The 24161-nt window shown below is 35.5% G+C and overlaps 1 protein-coding gene across 6 annotated transcripts in view; it reads left to right on the top strand.

The window, feature by feature from the left end:
• Positions 1 to 24161, top strand: part of IBTK (inhibitor of Bruton tyrosine kinase) — a 128871-nt gene that overhangs the window by 59205 nt on the left and 45505 nt on the right. For all 6 annotated transcript variants that reach the window (XM_034990792.1, XM_034990791.1, XM_034990788.1 and 3 more), the window contains 9 exons: positions 1014 to 1115; positions 3865 to 3982; positions 7353 to 7413; positions 7957 to 8078; positions 9612 to 9724; positions 13810 to 13958; positions 15316 to 15479; positions 16813 to 16905; positions 17354 to 17497. In XM_034990792.1, coding sequence (XP_034846683.1) covers positions 1014 to 1115; positions 3865 to 3982; positions 7353 to 7413; positions 7957 to 8078; positions 9612 to 9724; positions 13810 to 13958; positions 15316 to 15479; positions 16813 to 16905; positions 17354 to 17497 — 1066 coding nt within the window. The remainder of the gene's footprint in view (positions 1 to 1013; positions 1116 to 3864; positions 3983 to 7352; positions 7414 to 7956; positions 8079 to 9611; positions 9725 to 13809; positions 13959 to 15315; positions 15480 to 16812; positions 16906 to 17353; positions 17498 to 24161) is intronic.

Raw genomic sequence — 24161 nt, 5'->3', positions numbered from 1 at the left:
TGAGAGGCCCTATCTCCAAATACAGCCACACTGGAAATTAGGGCTTCAACATGTGAATTTTCAGGGAACACAAACATCCAGTCATAACATCTCTTTTCCTACCTTTTTGAAATTTTTATTTATTTATTTTTAAGAGATTGTATTTATTTGAGAGAGAGAGGGCACAAGCAGGGGGAGTGGCAGGCAGAGGGAGAGAGAAAAGCAGGCACCCCACTGAGCAGGGAGCCTGATATGGGGCTTGATCTCAGGACCCCAGGATCATGACCTGAGCTGAATGAGATGCTTAACCGACTGAGCCACACAGGTGCCCCCTACCTTTTTTTTTTTTAAAAACTGTTTTGATCTGCTTGTTTGCTCCATCTGTTATTATTGTCTTAGTCAGCTTCAATGTTAAACAGTTGCTATTGATTGTTTTTAATAAATGCCCTGAGAGAAGAGGCTATTCAGACCAGTAAAGCTTTGAGTCAGGTCAAAATAAAGACAAGCCCTGCTCGTGGGATTTCCAGGGAACTGCTAGGCAGGTCAAATAATGACAGTTCTTTGATAATGTTGCTTCATAACTCTCTGCCTCCTTCAATGGCTGTAGTTGTTCGTTTCCACTGTGACGGCAGGGTTATTGGTTTTTAAGACTACTGTGGAGGAGGGAAGAGGAGGATTTAAATAGAAAAAGCTACAGTGTCCCGTTACTCACTGTTCCTAGTAAGATTCAGCCATTTTTCTTGAGTCAACATTCCTCAAATTATTGCAAGCCTTTGGCTATTTTCTCGAATTTTGAAAAAGTTGATTTTGACAATTTTATGTCCTAGTGTGAACCAGGACATTTTGATGTGTTTCTTTCCAGCTTTCTACTTAAAATAAAGGTAGAAAATTCTCACGTTATTACTATTTATCATAGTTGCCATTGCAGCATTTAGAAAATAGTCATAATTATCTTTGTTTCTTAATTACTTAGAACTTTTTTCATAGGTATAATGTTTACAAAGTAATAGTTTTGCTTGTTTTCTTTTTTTTAGAATCTCAAAATGTGGATTTTGTGTGTAGTGTTCTTGTGGTGGCTGATCAGCTTCTTATAACTCGATTGAAAGGGATTTGTGAAGTAGCATTAACTGAGAAACGTGAGTATTTTTGAATTTGAATATTACAGTGTTTTCAGGTTGGTACAGGATTATTCATTGATTTTATTATTCCATTTGTGGTAAAATGCACCATTGTTTTTCTGAATCATGAAAAATGTTAAAACATTTAAGCTATTTTGTGTCATTGTAAGCACATTTCTTATGTCACATGTGTTAATATGTGAAAATATGTACATCTTATAATCGAAATATGTTAAGTTTTTGAAATGTAAAACGAATAATGAAGATGATAGGAAATTTATTTTGAAATTTCAAAGATGAGTGTTTGAAAGAAATTTTTTTCCTTTTGCCCTGGTCTTGGCTAGAAGTCTGTGTTTAGCTACCTGTTACTGCTGGAATTTTTATATAATTGTCTCATTTATGTATTTGATCAAAACACATCTCTTTTCTCTTAAACTCTTCTTTCTCTGTTCATTGTTTCATTTAATGAATACTTCATTATTTTTTTTTAAGATTTTATTTATTTATTTGTCAGAGAGCGAGAGAGAGCACAAGCAGGGGGAGCAGCAGGCTCCCCACTGAGCAGAGAGCCCAATGTGGGACTTGATCCCAGGACCCTAGGATCATGACCTGAGCTGAAGGCAGATACTTAACCGACTGAGGCACCCAAGCATCCCTGAATACTTCATTATTTCAGTTAATTGCATTGCTTTCTTTTTGAACATTCAACTTTTGAAACCCAAAGCTATCTTTTATGTTGTTTTGTTCTTTACATCCACATTCTTTCAGTTGCCAGAACTGATGCATCTTAACTACATTTCCCCCTCCTTTTTATTGTCACTATGCTAGTTGAGGTCACTGATATCTGTCCCTTCTGTGTAGTGTCACAGTAATCTTAAGTCCTCTTTCTCTCTACTTCTCTTTTTTTAATCTTTCTGTTGGAAGTAATTATGTCTTCCTCTCTTGAGGTATTTTTAATTGCTTACTCTAGGGTAAAGATTAAGTTTTCTTAGCCTGATATAAAAGATTCTTATTTTATCTTTGTTCATCTTCATTGTCACATTTCCACTTTAGGAAGTATGAAGGGATTTCCTGTCAGAATTTTCTAATTTGTACTTGCTGATAGTTTGTCTTAGCTATAGTGTCTTATTTACTTACTTTTCTTGAGCTTTATGGGATATCTTTTTGGTTATCAAAAAGAACAACAGTTCTAATCTTTTAAGCTAGAAAATGGAAATGTTTGTTGCATCCTTTATTTTAATATAACAGGAGTAAAGTATACATATTGGAGATATTTTCAGCTGCTCAACTGACTTTTCCTGGCACTGCTTGTATATTCTTTTTTGGCCCATGCTGCACAACTGTCCTATAAATGAATATCTTGATCATCCTAGAACCTAGCAAGAGAAGGGTTCAACAGAAGTCTGGTCTCTCAGTATTGGGCAGTCCTTGTTCTCAGCTGAACAACTCTTAAAATTTTTGTATGATCCATTTTTGTGAAATGGGAGACTGGTTTCATAATTAGTTGAAACTTTAGGTTTGGTTAGGAGTGGGACAAAGACCACTCTTGACTGCAGTTATACCTTTTGACAGAGTTACAAGGAAGAAAGAAAAACAAATGTGGAGTAAGCCAGGTATAGAAAACAGTTGTGTCCCTCTCTTGGTTAGAACTCACAGTAAATCAAGAATGGAGGGGTTTGGGAAGCCAAAGTTATAAGCTAGGTAGGTAGAATATTCTGAGATGGTCTCTAGCAAAATAGGACACTTCATATATAAAGCTACTAGGATTGTAATAAAATCCAGAATCTTTTATACAGTATGCCAGATTCTGCACCGGCATGAATAATAATAGTCATATTTAAATGTAATTATGTTCCAAATATATAGTGTGTGTATTTGTTTATTTAAATATACTCACATAAATTCTGATGGATTACTCAATGTAAATATACTCAAATATATTTTATAGACTGATTTCATCAGTTTCTCTTAGTCTTTTTTTAAAATTACCCTTAACATTACCCTTGACTTTTTAAAATTTATTTTTAAGCATATTTTATTTTTTAATTTTTTTAAGTTATCTCTATTCCCAACATGAGGCTCAGTGCCACCCCAAGATCAAGAATTGCAGGCACTACTGACTGAGCCAGCCAGGTGCCCCTAGTTTCTCTTAGTCTTAAGATCTTTTTAGTTTTGTAGAAGAGAGAATAACTATTCTGTGCTATATAACTGAAAAGGAAAGTTGTTTATCGATGGAAGTTAAAACTATTCTAAAAATGTTAGGTGGAAGATTGTCAATTCTTACATATTTGCTTTTAGATGACACTATAACACATCATCTGTATTTTCTTTTGGTGTGCTTATTTCTCCTCATAACCAATCATTTAAAATTACTTTGGCACCGTGGGAGGAAAATAGCATTCTAAATTTGCCTTAGTATAAGTTATTTTGGCAAGAAACTACTTTCAGTTTTCCTTGTTCTTTTTTTTTTTTAAAGATTTTATTTATTTATTTGACAGAGATAGCGAGAGCAGGAACACAAGCAGGGGGAGTGGGAGAGGGAGAAGCAGGCCTCCCGCTGAGCAGGGAGCCCGATGTGGGACTCGATCCCAGGACTCTGGGATCATGACCTGAGCCGAAGGCAGACGCTTAACGACTGAGCCACCCAGGCGCCCCCCTCAGTTTTCCTTGTTCTTAATGTTCAAAGCCGACAACTTTAAAAATAAGTATATTGTATTTGCTGTAGTAACATGACTTTCATCTCATTTTGAGTATCTTTTCTTTGTAGTTACCCTTAAGAATGCTGCTATGGTACTGGAATTTGCAGCAATGTATAATGCTGAACAATTGAAACTGTCTTGTTTACAGTTTATAGGACTGAATATGGCCTCTTTACTTGAAGCAAGGTAGGTTGGGTGCATACATTATATGACTGTTGCAAAAGCAATTACTTATGTATAATAGCAGATCTGTTAGTAATTTAAAAAGGCATAATGATAAATTACAGCTTTGTAGAAAATAAAAATGTAAGGGGATTCAGTCATTCTATCAGTATTTGAGTGCCTAATATATGTCAGCCACTGCTAAGATACAACAGTGAACAAAACAGACAAAATCCTTGACCTTAGTGGAGAGCTTCCATTCTTGGAAATTTGTGGGAAAATGTTATTACAAGTATTTTCTTTATATGTATGCATATCTCTTTGCTTGTTTAGGCTGATTTACAATTATAATTGTTACCTAGGCTTTTGGAAACTATAATACTAATTAAGATAGCACATAATTATTTCACATGTAAGCATGTGAAAAATTTGTTACTAGTTGATTTCCTTTTCTCTTTGTATTTTTCTCTTTGAATATTTCTTATATGACATATTGCTGCTTTAGTCAAACTTAGGCTGCAGCTGATGGCCTGAAAAATTTAGTTGGTTTAGTTTGTTGCAAGCTGGTGTGAATATTCAAGTCTTACTATGTTGAAATCAATGAGTAATGATTCTTAGAAAAATGACACTTTATATAAAACAATTGGCTAAACATATACACCCTATTTTATAAGCTAGTATTTCATACTGTTGATGTTTACTTGGATTGAAAAAATTTGATAAATGGTAATAACTTAGGAATCGTAGGTATTTTAGAATTAGAGGGAGTGTTTTTTTTTTTTTAAAGATTTTATTTATTTCAGAGAGAGAGAATGAGAGAGAGCACATGAGAGGGGGGAGGGTCAGAGGGAGAAGCAGACTCCCCGCTGAGCAGGGAGCCCGATGTGGGACTCGATTCAGGGACTCCAGGATCATGACCTGAGCCGAAGGCAGTCGCTTAACCAACTGAGCCACCCAGGCGCCCGAGGGAGTGTTTTCAACTGTCTTAGTGGAATCGTTTAATGAAATAAATTTACAGACTTATTTTTTAATATAAGGTCAAATTTTTATTACTATAAAGTCAGTGGTGAGAAAAATGAGTGTTTTGGTGAACACAAGTTTTAGATGAGAGTTCTTCATGTCACTTGGCATTTTTGAAGCTTCAGTATTATTTATTTCTGTATTTTGTTTTAGTCATAATAATGATAACTAATACTATGTGCCAGGGAGCATTCTAAAAGTGTTATGCAGATCTCAGTTGATTTTCATGGAAACCTTCTGATGAAGTAGATTCTTTTTATATCCTCATATTACAGATGAGAAAACCCAGGAACCCTTTTTTTGCAAAGAATCAAAATCTTGATCCATATAATTTATTATAAATGGTAACAGATTTTTGCTGTCTCACCTTTCAAAGTCAGGATAATCTTTAATGAAACTAATTCTAAAATATGATTGAAATAAAAGTGTTCTGATTTTTAGAGGTGAATCACTAACAGATTATTAATAATTGCTACATAGGGTTCAATTCAGAGGAAATTCTTTTGGCAATATAATGTTTTGTTATTTTGTGAAAATGCTTTTCAAATGCAAATTAATATGGGATATTAGACGATGTGATTTTATTTTATTTCTTTTCAAAAAGATCTTATTTATTTATTTGAGAGAGAGAGAGCGCGCACGCACACAAGTGGGGGGAGGAGCAGAGGGAGAAGCAGACTCCCCGCTGATCAGGGAGCCTGACATGGGTCTCAATCCCAGGACCCTGAGATCATGACCTGAGCCAGAGGCAGAGGCTTAACCAACTGAGCCACCCAGGCACCCTTAGACAATGTGATTTAAAATGCCTCTGATATTTTAGTATCAGAACCTGGCTAGGGTTTCAGAATAAATTTCTTTGCTGATGTTACATTAATAATTGTAATCAAAGCAGTTTTGTTTTTGTTTTTGTTTTTGTTTTTTACTTTGCTTTGCCAAATTAAGCTCATTCAGTTTGTCAGATAAGAATCAACCAAAATGCAAAACAAGCACCAAATCTAAAATATGATATTGGAAAATGATGTGTCTTAGTACCATTGTTCAGTTGTTATGTTGTGACAAGTGTATCATGTGAATCATTAAAAATGGCACGTGCTGTGGTGATGTCTACTTGTATAATTTTACATGAGTAGGTATGCGTAACTTGCATTAAAACAAAGATTTGTACAAATTTAACCATTCCTTATCAAATATGTTTCCTAGGAGTGTAAATAAATATGTACAGAGATGTTAAAAAAGGAGAGCTGCACCAAAACTGATATAACATCACAGGTTAATTATCATCAAAATGTTAAAAACTGGTATGGTACAGATTTGAATAGGCAAGTTGTTTTGCATTTGTAAAAATAGTTTAAAATATATTTTAGAATGTAAGCTTTGATTTAAGTTTTCACTGATGCCTTAAAAGTATCTCTTTGGAACTTGAGAGTTCCTTGAAATTTACTTTGAATACATCTGATCTAGTCCAAACCATTATTTTATGCGTCATGAACATATTAAAGTCCAGAGAGGTAAAGTGAGTTGCTCAAAGTCATGCAGGTAACTGGTAGCATTGATAGTTCTAGATAGAATTAAGGTATTGTGATAGGCCATTGTTCTATCAGTATAGTGCTCCTTCTGTAGCTAAAGATTGGAAAGTTGGAAAATGAATACATGGTCCCTGATTTACCATGGTTTGACTTAGGATTTTTCAACTTTATAGTGGTGTGAAAGTGATACACATTTAGTACAAACTGTACATCGAATTTTGAATTTTGATCTTTTCCCCATGCTAGTGATAAATAGTACGATACTCTCTGATGATCCTGGGCAGTGGCAGTAAGCCACAGTTCCCAGTGACATACAGGAACACAACTGACACACTTGTTTTTTACTTTCAATACAGTAATTAATAAATTACATAAGATATTCAACACTTTATTATAAAATAGGCTTTGTATTAGATGATTTTTCCCAACTGTAGGCTAATGTATGTGTTCTGAGCATGTTTAAGGTAGTTTAGGCTAAGCTGTGATGTTCAGTAAGTGGGTATATTTAAATATATTTTTGACTTAAGAGATTTTTAACTTTTGATGGATTTATTGGGATGTCAAGGAAGAACTTTAGTTGCTATTTTGCTACAATATAAATAAGTGATAGAAAAATCTTTTTTAAGAGTTGAGTTTTATTGAAGATGTTTGTCTATATATATTGCTGTTTATTTGAAATATACAACTATACATACTTCCAAAAAGAATTTGTAGCAGCCGGCATATTAATGATTTAAAAAATAACTGTTACTTATTCAGCAATGTAAAATGTCTCTACATATTTGAAAATCTTGATGAGTATTAAGTTACTTAAGTCTTAAGATGGAATTTTGTATCTTGATTTTTAGGTCTCTTGATGTTTTAAGTGATGGTGTTTTGAAGGATCTTTCTGTGTTTTATAGAAAAATGGTAAGGTTTATGTTTTTTTTAATAATATGATCAAACTAAAGTAGTACTGTTAGGTCAGACTTCTCAATGGAATAATTTCCTATTGAATTCTAATATATTAGGATCTTTTAAAAATGAGGATGTAAATTTTTTTACAGATCCCAGATTAGTATGATAATCAAAATTGAAAATATTTAATGATAAAATTATCTAATTCCTTTATAAATGAAAGTTATTGAAAGCTTTTTGAGTCTTTCATTACCAAAGGTCAGGACAGTACAAAAACATGGATTCATATGATCCCTAAGAAATGGATTAATTTGTATTTGATAATAAAGTAGAGCTTTTTTGAAAAGTTTTTTTTTGACAGTTTTTTAGAATAAATGAATGAATCTAATTAGTTTTTCCCATTGGTGTAAACTTAGGAAGTCATTAGGCATTCTAGACTTTTCCTTGTTAACGTCACCACATACCAATATAAACAAGTGGGATATACCTATTTTTTTTAAAAGTCTTTACACATTTTGTATTTAACAAGGGACACCTTTTTTTTTTTTTTAATAGATTCCAGCAATGGATAGAAGAGTCATTACACCATATCAAGATGGACCAGATATTAGCTATTTGGAAGTAGAAGATGGAGATATCTTTTTGAAAGAAGAAATAAATTTGGAACAAAATTATTCGTAAGCATTGTTTCTCTTTTTTTTAAATTTTATTTATTTATTTGACAGAGAGAGACAGCAAGAGAGGGAACACAAGCAGGGGGAGTGGGAGAGGGAGAAGCAGGCTTCCTGCTGAGCAGCGAGCCCGACGTGGGGCTCGATCCCAGGGCCCTGGGATCATGACCTGAGCTGAGGGCAGATGCTTAACCATCTGAGCCACCCAGGGGCCCCTCTTTTTTTTTCTTTCCTTCCCTCCTCCCCTTCTGTCCCCCTCCCCAATCTTTTACACTATTAACAGTTTTATGCTGAAAGAGAAAAATTGGAGAATCCTGACATAAGAAGTATGTACTTATGTTTATTCTTAGCCTTATTATAAGAGGGTAAGTGCATAATTATTTGCAGATGTAACAAAATTAACTGTAAATATAAAAGGAACACAACCTTTAAATTAACATGTGTGGTTGAATTTATCTTAGCTACCTTCCCAAACCCTGCTGAAATTATAATAAATAAGAAAGGCATATTGCAGTAGAGAGAACAGGAAAGGAGAAAACAGCAGTTCGGAGAGGTACAGTTTTGGAAGTTGGAAAGCGGTTACGGAGAGTAATGACTTAGAAAAAAACTAAAACAGAATTCCAGAAAGCCTTAAGAATTAGAGATAGCAAGTTTCAGAGTGAGTGGTTAGATTTGGAAAAGAGCATTTTTAAATATTCTTTCAAAGAGCACTGACCTCTTTCTGAACCACATTCACCCAGATGATTGCCCCTCCCATCCATCTTGACAGAAAGATTTGCCCTCTGGAGAGTTTGAACTTAAGAGGAGTGCATCGCCACTGTGGATTTTTTTCTGTAGAGAACCTGACTGGTTCAAGAGATAGGACCTATAGTGACTGACATTGGAGAATCCCGCAACAAAATATCCCAAGTTCTCCATTATCTCCCTTTGTGTGGCCAACCATTTAGCAAGCCCTGTTTAGAATTTCCAGTCTGTGTCTTAGGCTCACTTATCAACTGGTTACAGAATTACTTTCCTTCTACTTGATAAATGACTTGTTAAAATCTTTGGGCATTCAAGTAATTTACTATATATATATATATATATATATATATATATACACACACACACACATACATACATACATACATACATACATACATACATACACATATACACATATATACTATGTATACTAACTGTGTAGCTCACTGAGAAACTGGTCTTGGGTTCCAGAGGTTTTTTTAACGCCTTTTCTAGAGTGTTAGCATTTAGGTTACTTGAAGTTTCTGATATCTGATTATTTTACTTTTCAAAGTATTTTCCTATATATTATCTTATTTCTAACTTTCACAGAAATAGTAGAGTTAGAACAAGTTGAATTTCAGTGAAACGGAGTAATTTGCTCTGGGCCACATAGATAAATGCAACTAGAGCATGCGTATTTTTTGTGTTCTCTGACTAAAATGCTATATATATTCTTTTGCTCAAAATACATAGTTCTGTTGTTAATCTGTAACTTATTTCTAAAAAATCAATTTTATATTTGCTTTTTCCTAGGGAAAGTATGTTCAAGAAGGCAAAAACAAAAGCAAAAAAGAAGTCACGTAAGCGTTCAGATAGTTCTGGAGGTTATAACCTTTCAGATGTTATTCAGAGTCCACCATCTACAGGTTAGTGAAAGTGTCTTAGGATATATTTCCTGATCTAATCTTTCATGTCTCTGTTCTCTAATTGATTCAACATGTATTAAATACTATTGTATGCCACTTGCGAGGCCTACTGTAATAGAAAATAGTCTTTGTCTTAGGAGGCTACAGCAAATGATAGTATATTGTAATAAATATTCTAATTGAAATTTGCTTTGGGAGCACAAAAGAAGAGCCCATATTAGTCTGAGAAGATCAGGGAAGACTTTTAGAGGAAAATAATACATGAGTTGCATCTTGAAGAATGAGGGAGGAGTTGGCCAGTATGCTCCCAAGACTAGAGGCACTAGAAAGAACTGCACATTTTTTATGCCTATGGTTCTGCATGACTCAGCCATATAGGGTATGTGCAGATAGGTGGTAGTTGAAAACTGGTCAGATTTTGGAGGCATTTTATGACAAACTAAGGAATTTGAATTTTATTCTGAAGGCTATGGTAGTTGATGGATATATAATTTTTTTGAGGGAGAGATGGGGGAGGGGCAGAGGGAGAGGGAGAGAGAGAATCCCAAGCCGACTCCACGGCCAGCATGAAGATTGACAACGGGGTTTGATCTCACCCTGAGATCATGACCTGAGCTGAAATCAAGAGTCAGACACTCCACCAGCTGAGCCACCCATGCACCCTAGTTGATGGATATTTAAGGCGTATGATGTGAGTGGATAAAATTTATGTTTTTAGAAAGACCACTCTGTCTAGTGGCATAGAGGATTAGAGATATACAAAATATGACAGAGATACTGTTATCACATGGATTCGTTTCATTTATATCAGTAATCCAATGCACATGCCATTCATGTGCATTAGGACGTTATAATCCAGTAAAATACTACAATACATTTCATCTCTCTGCATTATGTGAGCTGTTTGAAAGTAAAGGTTAGGGGCGCCTGGGTGGCTCAGTCGTTAAGCATCTGCCTCGGTTCAGGTCACGATTCCAGGGTCCCGGGGTCAAGCCCCTATCAGGCTCTCTGCTCAGCAGGAAGCCTGCTTCTCCCTCTCCCACTCCCGCTGCTTGTATTCCCTTTCTCCCTGTCTTTCTCTCTGTCAAATAAATAAATAAAATCTTTAAAAAAAAAGAAAAAGAAAGTAAAGGTTATGTAGTTTTTCTAAAATTTTTTGTTTAATTTGAAAATCTTTTACTGAAAAGATGAAGAAAAATGAAAATCTGTATTCCCTTCTTTCAGATTTACTGTTAACCTCTTACCACATTTACTTTTTCATACAGACTTTCTGTTGCATGCTCTCTTCCCTCATCCTCCAAACATTCTATATATTTTTTATAGATCCACTTGGAAGTTGTAGGCATGACATTTTAATGTGAATTAATATTAATATGAATCTCCTAAGAATAAGGATATTCTTCTACATAACCACAGTATCGTTATCACATCTACAATATCATCACATCTAAGACATTAATTCACTAATATTATCTAGTATTATAGTCTCTATCCATATTTCCCTGATTGTCCAAGAATGTTTTTATAGGCTTTTGTGTTTTAACCTTAAAAAAGACCTAGTATCCTATGAAGATAGACATTACCTTTGTTTATTAATGTCTCCTTAGTCTCTTTTAACTAGAGTAGCACCTTTCACACCTTTTTGTTTTGTTTCCAAAAGTTCAGGCCAGTGGTATAGACTGTTCCACATTTATCTGATTAGATCCAGATTAAACTATCTAAATTTTAATAGTTTCTTGCAGTGAAAATATGGAAATGTGACCATAAAATAATGAGACTACAGTATGGCTTTAAGAAATTTTATGTGTGTCTATAGCAGTAAGACAAACAGGTGCAATTTCTGTCAGCAGTATTTTCATACAAGTGCACACTGTTTGTGTCCCTGTTGGAGGGGGGAGTTGTCATTCAGGGTAAAGAATGTCTTTTTATGTTTAACACAATCTACAAATTAGGTACTTGATGTGTTTGGTAATGCTCAAAGGATAAATCATGTCAAGAATAGTTACTTTAGATAATACAAAGATATATAAAAGATAATATACCTAAATTGATTGATGAAGCACTAAAGATAGGTCTTTCACATTTACTACACCTCTTGATTCCTGTTTTAGGATCTTTCAAAATTTAAAATTCTGTGATTTTGTGTTCTCTGTGTTACATGAGTTACCTCTAGTCCTTAGAAGGACACATGGAAAGATGAATAAACGGATAGACAGTCATGAAACTAGTGATTTCCCAGTCGCCTAAAAGACTTAGGGAAAAAGCAAATATTTGGTTTTATTTATTTATTTGAGAGACCATGAGTGGGGATGGGGGGGGAGCGTGAAACAGAGGGAGAAGAACAAACAGACTCTATGCTGAGCACGGAGCCTGACGTGGGGCTGGATATGAGGACCCTGAGATCATGACCTGAGCTGAAACTGAGAGTCTTACGGCTTGACCAACTGAGCCACCCAGGCACCCCTATTTGGTTTGCTTTAAGTAGTGGTATTATTAGCACATGTGTTAGAATCTTAGCATTTCATAGCTGGAAGAGACAATAATGAGCTAGTTTATGTCTCTTCTTTTAAACCTGAGGAAACAAGCTCAGAAAACTTCAGTGATTTGAGGTAGTGCCAGACAGAAATAGAATTTATTTTTTCAATTCCAGTTCTGTGTTCTTTGTGCTGTACCACTCTTTTTGTGGCCAAAGCAGATAATGATTTAAAGGTCAAATTTAAACTGGGGACCAAAAAGACCTGTTTTGGAAGTAAATTTATTTTTGTTGATCCTTAACATTAGACAAAAGACATTCTGTGAAAATGATTTATACTAAAAATAATTGTTGGCCACTTTAAAGATTGTCTTTATTCATTAGATTTATTTCTAATTGACTTTTGGGAGCATTCTGGCATTAAATATACTTAGATAAAAATTTGCTGGGTGCCTGGGTGGCAGAGTCCGTTAAGCATCTGATTCTTAGTTTCCGCTCAGGTTGTGATCTTGGGATCATGAGATCCAGCCCTGCGTCCTGCTCCATGCTCAGTGTGGAGTCTGCTTGGGATTCTCTCCCTGTGCTCCTCCCGCTCATGTTCTCACTCTTTCTAAAATGAATAAATAAATCTTCAAAAAAAAAATTTGCTGCTCTTAAAAATATTTAAAAGATTGCGGGGGTGCTGAATGTTGTTCCCAAACTATTAGCAGTGACAGCAACAAAAGAGGCATATATCTTGTCAAAGTGATTTACTTTAAAGAAAACACACTTCTTTATATGAGAGATGGTATTTTTTTTTATTTTTAAGTCATTTGTAAAACTTTTAGTTACAGCTCATATATGTGGGGGTTTTTTGCTACCTCATTTAGATTCTACTAAAATTGAAATATGTGAAAATAAACACATGAACTTAAAAGTTTATTGTTTTCTCTATATTTGAAATGATTCTGATGTACTAATGAATATGGATACCAGGTATGGCAGGGAGACAGGTATTTAGGTTGCCTAGGAGAAGAAATGGTATGTACATTTCTAACAACCCTTTTGCTTTAGGTGGTAAGCTAATTAAAATAGCTTTCAATCCACAGATTTTTTTTTTTTTGCAGAAGTATAAACCCTCACACAGGCCACAGTTGGCTTTAGCATAGCCTCTGCTACTGGGCCAGTCTGTTGACTGGAGTAGAAAGGCTATAATGTTAATCCCACACAGAATGGGGCCAGTCCCCCTGTGCATGGGTGCAGAGAACTTGGTACAGAGAGATGAGAAAGGGGAGGGTCTGAAGTTTTTTAATTTTTTCTTTTTTATGGAGAGGAAGTTCTGAATCACTTCTTAAAGCAGATCCAAAGAAGTGTCTTCCTTAGGTTCATTGCATAATTGCTGTGTAATCGAAATGGCTAAAACTGTTGTTTTAAAGTCTCCTCCATTTCATTTTTTTACTTTGATTTTTTCATCAGTTAACTTGAATTGTCAAGATTTGATACAGTCAGTATAATATAAATGTTTTTAAGTCTCTGGATAAATGGAAGTTTTTAGCTCTATTTAGTTCACTGAATGTAATACACATGTTTAATGTATATGTGTTTAAATATTTTTAAAAATTTTACCTTTCAGGACTGTTAAAGTCTGGTAAGACCAATTCTGTGGAATCTCTTCCAGAACTGTTGACATCAGACTCTGAAGGAAGCTATGCAGGAGTGGGTAGTCCTAGAGATTTACAGTCCCCTGATTTCACAGCAGGATTTCAGTCAGATAAACTTGAGGTTTGTTTTTATTTATTAATGAACTGTTTTCTTCAAATTTTAGATCTATAGACAATTTATCTTTAGTTTTTTATTTTTTTTTTGCTCTAACTTTAAAATACTCTCCTGGCTGGTTTATAAAAAAAATATAATAATATGTGTAGTATTAGTTTTCTCAAATTTGCATTATGTTTCTAGTTTTAAAGATTTTAATGGCAGTTTGAGCCTTTTATGACATATTTCTAATCCTCTTTCTGCAATTGAAATATAATGGTGATGTAAAATATAGCAACACTGTATAGACATATGGAGAAATATATTTATAGCTAAATTACTTGAAATTTATTTTGCAAAATGTCAGTTAACACCAGCTAAAAACTGTCAAAGGAAACTGATTTTGAAAGTAAGCCTAACTTCAAATTCTGCATAGTCTCTTTCCTCTATCATGTTACTAGGAGCAATACAATCTAGAATGGAGTTCTCCTATTCTAGCACAATTGACATTAAGCTACAGAATTTCTAGTCTGGTTAAACTCTGGGGAGGCCATTTTTTAGACATGTCTTAACATTTTATTCCATAATTGTTAATCTATAGGAAAGGAAAGTGTCTAACTTATTAGATACTGTCATTTTTCTCTAACTCCTAGTCCTCCACAGAACTATTAGAACTTTGAGAAATTCATGAGACAATGGAAAATTTACCCATTCTTCTTGGTCTTCTAGGCCTCAAGGATTTTTTTTAATGTGGTTCTATAAAATTTATTTTTATTATTTTTTTTATGTAGGATAGAAATTTGGGGGCAATTCATATTAGCCTCAGGTGGGTGTAGAAGACAACTGAGGTTAAAAAGGAAGATTAAGGGCATGCTGTGAATGTCTGGCAATAAGAATCTATCCTGGCTATGGAAATAGCCATTTTAATAACTTCTTTGATCTATTGTAATGGCAATTGTTTTAGGGTTCCTTTGGAACTGTCAATATTATTTAACTTTAATTTTATTCAGAGTGAATTATATGACATTAAAACAAAAAGTCTGGCATAAACAAAAGTCATGGACATTAATTTTAAAGTTATTGATTCATATCTCATTTGAACAACTTTATTAACATTTTTAATACTCATGTTAATAGGGATTTAATATGCAAACTTATTCCCCTAAAAATTATTCCCGAAGTTCATGATAATTGGGTTATAAGTTCTGAGAATTGGTTAAGGCACTAAACTAGAAAAATGCTGGATGATTATTGTTATAAGATTTTATGCTTTAATATATTTAACCAATGTTAACCAATGTTAAGTACCAACTATACGTCAGCTACTATGCCAGGTGCCTATTACTCATTTTTTAATTTTTTCTTTTTTTTTTTTAATCTCCAGGGGAAAATTAAACCATATGTTAATGGTACACCTCCTACATATTCTAGGGAAGATTTAAAACCATGGGAAAAATCACCAGTACTTAACATATCTGTTCCACAGACCATTCCCAGTAACAGAATTGATACTACAAGCTCTTCCACTTGGGTTGCTGGCTCTTTCAGGTAGGATTTTCATTTTGTTCTGTACCTATTCGAGAAATATTATTCATTTTCAGTCCAATGGAAATTTTTAATGAAGCACATTTAAAAAGTATTAATGTAAATTTCTAATACATAGAAAATTACCTAAATGCATACAGATTAGTAGCCAGCTAAAATAAGCACTTTTTTTCCCCAGACAGAATTTAGTTCCCTTTGTACTGTCATTTGTGAAAATTGGTAAATACTATATAACACACACATACCTATATCTAGATATGTATTGACTTAATAGCTATTTTTTTGATAGTATATATTAATTAAAACTCCCATTCAGGAAGACTGTTTTGTCAGTTGTAAGCTTACTTTTTGTTTTTAGCACATTAAAGGGTATTTAAGATTTCACAAAATGTATTGTTATTCAGTTATTTTTCAGAGGACATTCATTTAATGTTACACTGTGCTTTGATTTGCCTGTATTAAATCCATATTTTTCTTTTGTTTAGAAAAGTCCATTTTTAAGTGGAAGGAGTAGATATAATCAGAATGCAGTACTTTTAGAGTGTTTATTGAGCTTGTGTTTCATCTTTATATACCTACTATGGTTTATCATAGGCTAAAACTGCTGACTTACCAATTATATTTATGTAATTATTTATTTTGAAATGTGCTGTATTTTGCAAAGTTGGGAGACCAGATTATGATGTGCCAGTTTATGTTGCTTCATATTCTAAAAGTAGTTTAGAAATCCGTCTCAAATTTTTTGCCTTTTTAAGTCAACATGTTTGTGGGAATACTGAGAAGCATCTTCTAATCACTAGATTATTTTATTAAATGTTTTAAGAATAATTCGCTTGGTGTAAAGTCAGCAAAATAGATTGGCTATTTCTAAAGATTGTAGAATTTTTTTTCTCATTATTGTGTAACCCCCCAGGTAGGTTTCTAATATTATCGAGCACTCCCAAGCTTTACTGTTAAATTTTTGTTGTTAACATTAGACAGTAGTAAGAATTTTGTTAAAAATAGAATATAATTTGCAAGTTCTATTCATCTTAAAGGATAAAAATTTAAGCAGAACTTTGATTACTTCTGCCTGAGTTAGAAAAGAATCATTTTATTGCTTGGCTTTTTTTTTGAGAGCTTCAGTTATGACTTTGGATGCATTTTAGTTGTTTTATGTATATATAAAAGTAGCCTTCATTCAGAGTATCCTTTTTGAATTTGGCCATAGCTGACAAACCTTAAATTAGCCTCTCATTATCAATCTTATATATAGTTTACAGTTTCAGTGAAGTTTGGGGGTTGGACTTTATGGATCAATAACTGTGTTGTAAAGTACCTTTTATATGTATTTTAGTCCTGTCAGCCCTCCGGTCATGGATCTCAGAACCATCATGCAAATTGAAGAAAGCAGACAAAAATGTGGAGCTACACCAAAGACAAATTTGGGGTCGGTTAAAAAATCATAAAAAAGGAAAGATGGTGTTGTTTTATAGTTCTGTTCTAAAGAATTGGAAAGGCCTACTGGACTTTGTTTTTCTACATTTGATATTAAATTCAAATTATAAGCTCTTTCCTTGGTACTCTAGCCTTCCTAACATTTCTTAAATATATGCTAAAGATTGAGTTGGGTTGGTAGTCCAGCTCTTGTGGAATATGGTGTTGTCAGAAATTGGCCTCTAAAATGATCATTGTGGACTATTTCTGATGCAAGTGTCATGTAAATATATTAGGCTCATTTGTAGCTATTATTTGATCATTGATAGTGTAAACTGTTATTGTCACTGTTGAATCTTGTGGCCATTTTGATCCAAAGTAGTAAAATCATATCAAATAAACAGCAATATAATTACCTGTAACCTTCATTAGAAATTAATGCTAATTCATTTAATTTCTAGCAAAATGATTTCTCATGGCGTTAAACTTTCTCAGAAGCAACGAAAAATGATTGCAATGACTACCAAAGAAAACAATTCAGGAACGAATAGCATGGAAACAGCTTTAACTGCTCCTTCAAAAACTCCAAAACCAGCGAATGCATGGTATGCTTTAAATTTTATTAAAATAAACAGAGATCTGTGCATTAGCTTTTAAGGTAGTTCTTGGCTTCTGGGTCCCCCTCCCATCTTTTCAAATATTTCATTCCTCTCTTCGCTTTTAAGTTAAAAACTAGACCTTGTGAAGTAATTTTTTTTTTATTTTGACATTTACATCATGGTTTCCAAAATTTTTTGTACATAGATACAATTTCTTCTTGGTAGTCTTTCCTTTTTTTTCTTCTTTTAAAGATTTTTATTTGGGAAAGAGTGAGAGAGCACAAGCCAGGGGAGGGGCAGAGGGAGAAGCAGACTTCACTGAACAGGGAGCCTCATGTGGGGCTTGATCATACCTGAGCCGAAGGCAGATGCTTAACCAACTGAGCCACCAAGGCGCCCCACTTCTTGGATTCTAATTAGTGTGTATTGCTAAAGTAATTTAAGCAAACAGTCTTTTTTTTTTTTTTTTTTTTTTTTACCACCTTACTTTGTCCTTTTGGATACATCATTAATATGTTGTTATAATCATGGCTTTCATTGTCACTTTTAAGCAGGGGTATTTACTTGCTGTAAGTTTTCTCCATTAGATTTTACCTAAAATGGCAACATTAATAGGAACAATCTCTAAAAAGGTCACCTAGCAATTTGAGGTATATAAAATAGGTTGTACTTCCTGCTTCCCTTCTAGCCTCCCTTTTCTTTGTAGTTTATATCATAATAACTAAAAAGCAATTCTAGAGGAAAAGTATATGGATAGTGTGAAGGGCAAGAAAGAGATTCATTGAACTCCATTTTCTCAGAAGGACTGAAGAGGGTCTTGGAGGCTACCCTTTGTTGGAGGGAATCCTTTCATTGCTTCTTTTATTATTATTATTTTTCTTTTTTTTTGAGGGTGGGGAGGGGCAGAAGGAGAGGGAGAAAGAAATTTTTTTTTTTTTTTTTTAAGGATTATATTTATTTGAGAGAGAGAGAGAGCACATGAGAGGAGGGAGGGTCAGAGGGAGAAGCAGACTCATGCGGGACTCGATCCAGGGACTCCAGGATCATGACCTGAGCCGAAGGCAGTCGCTTAACCAACTGAGCCACCAGGCGCCCGGGAGAAAGAGAATCTTAAGCTCCAGACACAGGACTCAATCTCATAACCCTGAGATCATGACCTAAGCTGAAATCAAAAGTTGGATGCTTACCCCAGTGAGCCACCCAGGTGCCCCCCCCCTTATTGCTTCTAATGCCACATTTCCTACTTGTAAGAGAATAGTTTTCCCAATTAAAATGTAAATTATTTTGAAGCTAGTGGCAACTCATTTTGAGTGCTGAGGGGACTAAATTAATGTCTGTCAGAGCTACTTGTCACAGAAAACAAAGTAGAGGTGGGAAAACCCAGATAAAAAAGATAAAATTTGAGAGAATTAGTTTAGTAGAATGTTTTAATTCATCAGTATTTGTTGCATACCTTGTATATATGAGATAGTGTTTGGTAGACTGATTTGGTCATTGCCTCTGTAGGGTTTGTGAGATAGCTGTTTCAACATTAAATTGTGTTTTCCCTAAAGAAAAGTATGGAGGAGACACAAAAAAGTTCTTGGATCAGCTCTCAAGATGCTAAATATACTGCAATTTCAGAGAATTAACAAGCCTATGAGGAAGCTTTGGGCTTAGTAGTATAGTTTTAGCCATGCCATTAATCAGTTTCATTATTTAAAAACAAAAAGTAGAGGAGGATCCCAGGGAAGAAGGTGGATTAGGAGGACTCTAAGCTCACTTTGTCCCATGATGCAACACACACATCATTGTAAATAACCCAGAAAATTATCCAGAGACTGGCAGAACAAACTCTACAACTAAATTTAGAGAAGAGGCCACATCAAAGAGTGTAAGAAAGCCAGAGATAATGGGGAGCTTAAATGGACTTCACTGGAGGGAGGGACTTGAGGGTGCAGAGAGGGGAGACAGACTGTCACACCAAGGAGCCTGCATGGGGAAAACGAATCCCCATAACATTTGGCTTTGAAAACTAGAGGGATGGAATTTTGTAAGTTCTTACAACCACCAAGACTTAAAACATGGAGTTTTAAAAATCAGTGGGCTTGGTCTGGGAGAGCCTTTAGGGCTATAGGAAAAAGAGTATGTGTACTTAAAGAGACAGCACAACAAACAGCCCACTGACCTACAGCATAGAAGCAACAGTTTGAAAAACCCCTGGGGCATATGGAAGGGAGAATAATTTACTAATCTCAGAGCATATTCCAGAGGGACAGAGATCATTGGGAGACTCCTCCAGGAACAGAGGAGCTGGCAGGTGCCATTTCCCCAGCCCACTTCTGTGCCTCGGGGATCTGCCCCCTCCAGCCACGCTTGCCTTAGTCCGGCACTGCAGGTTTCCACCCCCCAAAAGACCAGCAAAGCCTTGCCAATACCACATCTCCTGACAGTGCACTTTGCAGGGCCTTTCTTGCAGAAGACCAGCAGGCACCTTGTTAAAACTGTGCATCCCACCCCTTCATGCATTGCAGACAGGCCCAGCTGGCCTTCCTTGTGTTGGAGGCACATCCCCCTAGCAGGGGACTGGCATGCAAAACTTGTAGGCACTGTGTGCCCTGTTCACTCACACTTGCAGATTGGCCCTGGCCAACTTTGGTCAGCGACAGCCCATCCCCTCTAGCAGAGGACTGGTATGCATTTGTTAAAACTGCACCCAGCCCACGTATTTTGTTGATCAGCCCAGATGGCCATGGTCCTTGCAGAGGCTCATCCCTTCTCCCAGAGGACCTACTGCATGCCCCACCCCTGATCATGTTGTAGATCCACCCCCACCAATACACTTTTGGCCGGAGCCCATTCAGACCAGGGCCACAAACTTGGCATTGTGCAAGCAGCCCTGACAGGGGCCAACACCACTCCAAAGTGACTTCTACCCTAGGGAGAGGAAAAGATAACCACACAAACCAATTAAACTATAGCCCCAACAGTGGGCTAGGGGCAGACAGCTGGTCTGATAGCAGGCCCCTCCCACCAACAAAAGCATCTCAGGGGACAACACAGGGAAAGTGTAGTTTGGTGCTACTGCATCTCGGGCAAAAGCCTGGTTTGACTCAATTCAAGCCCAACATGGCCCCAGACTGGTCCAGTAGCACCACAGGGATCAAACATTGCTCACAGTAGGCAAAGTGAGGCACTGCAGACAACTGGACTGAAGCAAAAAGTAGTTGGGCCACAATAGCAGGGCACATGCAACACACATAGAAGACACCCCTGAAGCGCCACATTCTGGTAAACAGGTGACACTGCCGGGCACTACATGGCATCTTCTTCATAAGGTTACTTCTTTCAAGAGTAGATGTAGCCAACTTTTCCTGAGGCATAGAAACACAGAAAGCTAGATAAAATGAGAAAAAGGAATATGTTCCATATGAAAGAACCAAGACAAAACCATAGTAAGAGACCTAAGCAAAAGAGATAAATAATATGCCTGATAGAGAATTTAAAGTAATCATCATAATCATTGTACTTGAAAGAGTGGAGGACATCAGTGAGACCCTTAACAAAGAGATTAAAAAGAAGAACCAGTCAGAGATGAAGAACACAATAAATGAAATTAAAAATACACTAGATGGAATAAAGAGCAGATTAAAGGAAGCGGAACGAATCAGTGACCTGGAGGACAAAGTTACATAAAGTAATAAAGCTGAGCAGGTAAGAGAAAGAAAATTACGCAAAATGAGAACAAACTTAGGTAACTCCATGACTCCATCAAGCGTAATAACATTCACATTATAGGGATCCCTGAAGAATAGAGGGAAAACAGGCAGAAAATTTATGTGAAGAAATAACATCTGAAAACTTCCCAAATCTGGGGAAGGAAACAAATTCAGATCCAGTAGGTACAGAGAGCCCCCAACAAAATCAACTCAAGGAAGTCCATACCAAGACACATAGTAATAAAAATGGCAAAAAGCAGTGATAAAGAACTTTAAAAGCAGCAAGAAAAAAGAAGACAGTTACATACAAGGGAAACCCTATAAGGCTATCAGTGGATTTTTTAGCAGAAACTTTACAGGCCAGAAGGGATTGGCATGATACATTCAAAGTGCTGAAAGGAAAAGAACTGTAGCCAGGAATACTCTATCCAATAAGGCTTTCATTCAGAATAGGAGAGAGAAAAAGTTTCCCAAACACAAGTTAAAGAAGTTCATGACTACTAAACCAGCCCTACAAGAAATGTTAAAGGGGACTCTTTGAGTGGAAAGACCCTAAGTAAGAAAAGTAAGAAGCACAAAAGCAGTAAAAATAAGTGTACCTGTAAAAAAAAACAACAACAAAAAACAAACAGTGAAGGGACTCACAAAATAAAAGTATGTAAAGTAGGACACCATACACCTAAATTGTGATGGGAAGAGGAGTTAAATGGGTTCAACTTAAGTGACCATCAAGTTCATATAGACTGGTATATGCAGAAGATATATACAAACCTAATGGTAACCACAAATTAAAAACCAGTAATAGACATTATATGTTAAAAAAAAAAAAGAAGCTAGCAGAAACGGAAAAATGAAGCGGGGGGGAGATCAGAGGGGGAGACGAACCATGAGAGACTATGGACTCAGAAACAAACTGAGAGTTTTAGAGGGGAGGGGGATGGGGGGATCGGCTAGCCTGGTGATGGGTATTAAAGAGGGCACATACTGAATGGAGCACTAGGTGTTATATGCAAAAAATGAATCGTGGAACACTGCATCAAGAACTAATGATGTATGGTGATTAACATAAAATAAAAAAATAAAAAACAGTAATAGATATGCAAAAAAACAAAGAGAAAGGAATCCAAATATATCACAGAAGAAAGCCAACTTATGGTGAAAGAAGAGAGCAATGGAAGAAAGAAACAGAAAACTATAAAAACAACCACAAAAGAAGTAACAAAAAGGCAATAAATACATACCTATCGAAAATCACTTTGAATGTAAATGTACTAAATGCTCCAATCAAAAGACATAGTGTGAAAGAATGGATTAAAAAAACAAGACCCATCCATATGCCTTTAAGAGACTCCATTTCAGACCTAAAGACACCCGCAGACTGAAAGTGAGGGGATGGAGACACATACAAATGAATGTGAATAGAAAGCCGGGGTAGGAATACTTAATACTGGACAAAATAGACTTTAAAACAAAGGTTGTAACAACAGACAAAGAAAGATGCTCTAGAGTCATAAAGGGGATGATCCAACAAGAGGATATAACAATTGTAAATATCTATGCACCCAACATTGGGACACTGAAATACATTAAACAGTTAATAGCAAACATAAAGGAACTACTCGATAGTAATACAATAATAGGGAACTTTAACACCCCACTTACATCAATCAGATCATCTAAACAAAATCAACCAGGAAACAGTGGCTTTGAATGACACGTTGGACCAGATGGATTTAATACATATATTCAGAACATTCCATTCTAAAATACACATTCTTTTCAAATGCACATGGGACATTTTCCAAAATAGATCACATATTAGACCACAAAACAAGTCTCAACAAACTCAGAAAGATTGAAGTCATACTATGCATTTTTTCTGACCACAATGCTATGAAACTAGGAATCAACCACAATAAAAAAATCTGGAGGGTGCCTGGGTGGCGCAGTCAGATAAGTATCTGACTCTTGGTTTCGGTTCAGGTTATGATCTCAGGGTTGTGAGATCGAGCCCCATCTCGCTGAGGGCGGAGTCTGCTTAAGACTCTTCTCCCTCTGCCCCTCTCCCCTGCTTGTGTTCTCTCTCAAATCTTTAAAGAAAAAAAAAATCTGGAAAGAGGACAAATACATGGAGGTTAAATAATATGCTAGTAAACAATGAATGGGTTAACTCAAGAAATCAAAGAAGGCATCAAAAAACACATGGGGACAAATAAAAATGAAAACATAATGGTCCAAAATCTTTGGGCTGCAGCAGAAGCAGTTCTAAGAGAAGTTTATAGCAATACAGGCCTACGTTATGAAGCAAGAAATGTCTCAAACTACCTAACCTCACACCTGAAGGAGCTAGAAAGAGAAGAACAAACAAAACCCCAAACCTACTGTAGAAGGCAGGAAATAATAGAGATTAGAGCAGAAATAAATGATAAACTAAAAAACAATAGAACAGGTCAATGAAACCAGGAGCTGGTTCTTTGTAAAGATCAAAAAAATTAATAAATTTGTAGCCAGACTGATCCTCCCCATCCCCCCCAAAAGAGAGAGAGGACTCAAACAAAATCAAATGAAAGAGGAGGAATAACAACTGACACCACAGAAATACAAAGAATTGTAAGAGAATATTATGAAAGATTATATGCCAACAAATTAGACAACCTAAAAGAAATGGATAAATTCCTAGAAACGTATAACCTATCAAAACTGAATCAGGAAGAAATAGAATATATGAACTGATCGACTACTAGCAATGAAATTGAATCAGTAATCAAAAACTCCCAATGAAAAAGTCCAGAACCAGATGGCTTCACATGTGAATTCTACCAAATATTTAAAGAAGAGTTAATATCTATTCTTTTCAAACTTTTCCAAAAAAATAGAGGAGGAAGAAATCTCCAAATTCATTCTATGAGGCCAGCATTACCCTGATACCAAAATCAGATAAAGACAGAACCCCCCCCCTCCAAAAAAAACCC

Source organism: Mirounga leonina, unplaced genomic scaffold (assembly GCF_011800145.1).
Source record: "Mirounga leonina isolate KUSES-001 unplaced genomic scaffold, KU_Mleo_1.0 Mir_53, whole genome shotgun sequence".
NCBI lineage: Eukaryota > Metazoa > Chordata > Mammalia > Carnivora > Phocidae > Mirounga > Mirounga leonina.
Note: the sequence above shows the minus strand (reverse complement) of the source record. Positions and strands in the feature narration are given on the sequence as shown.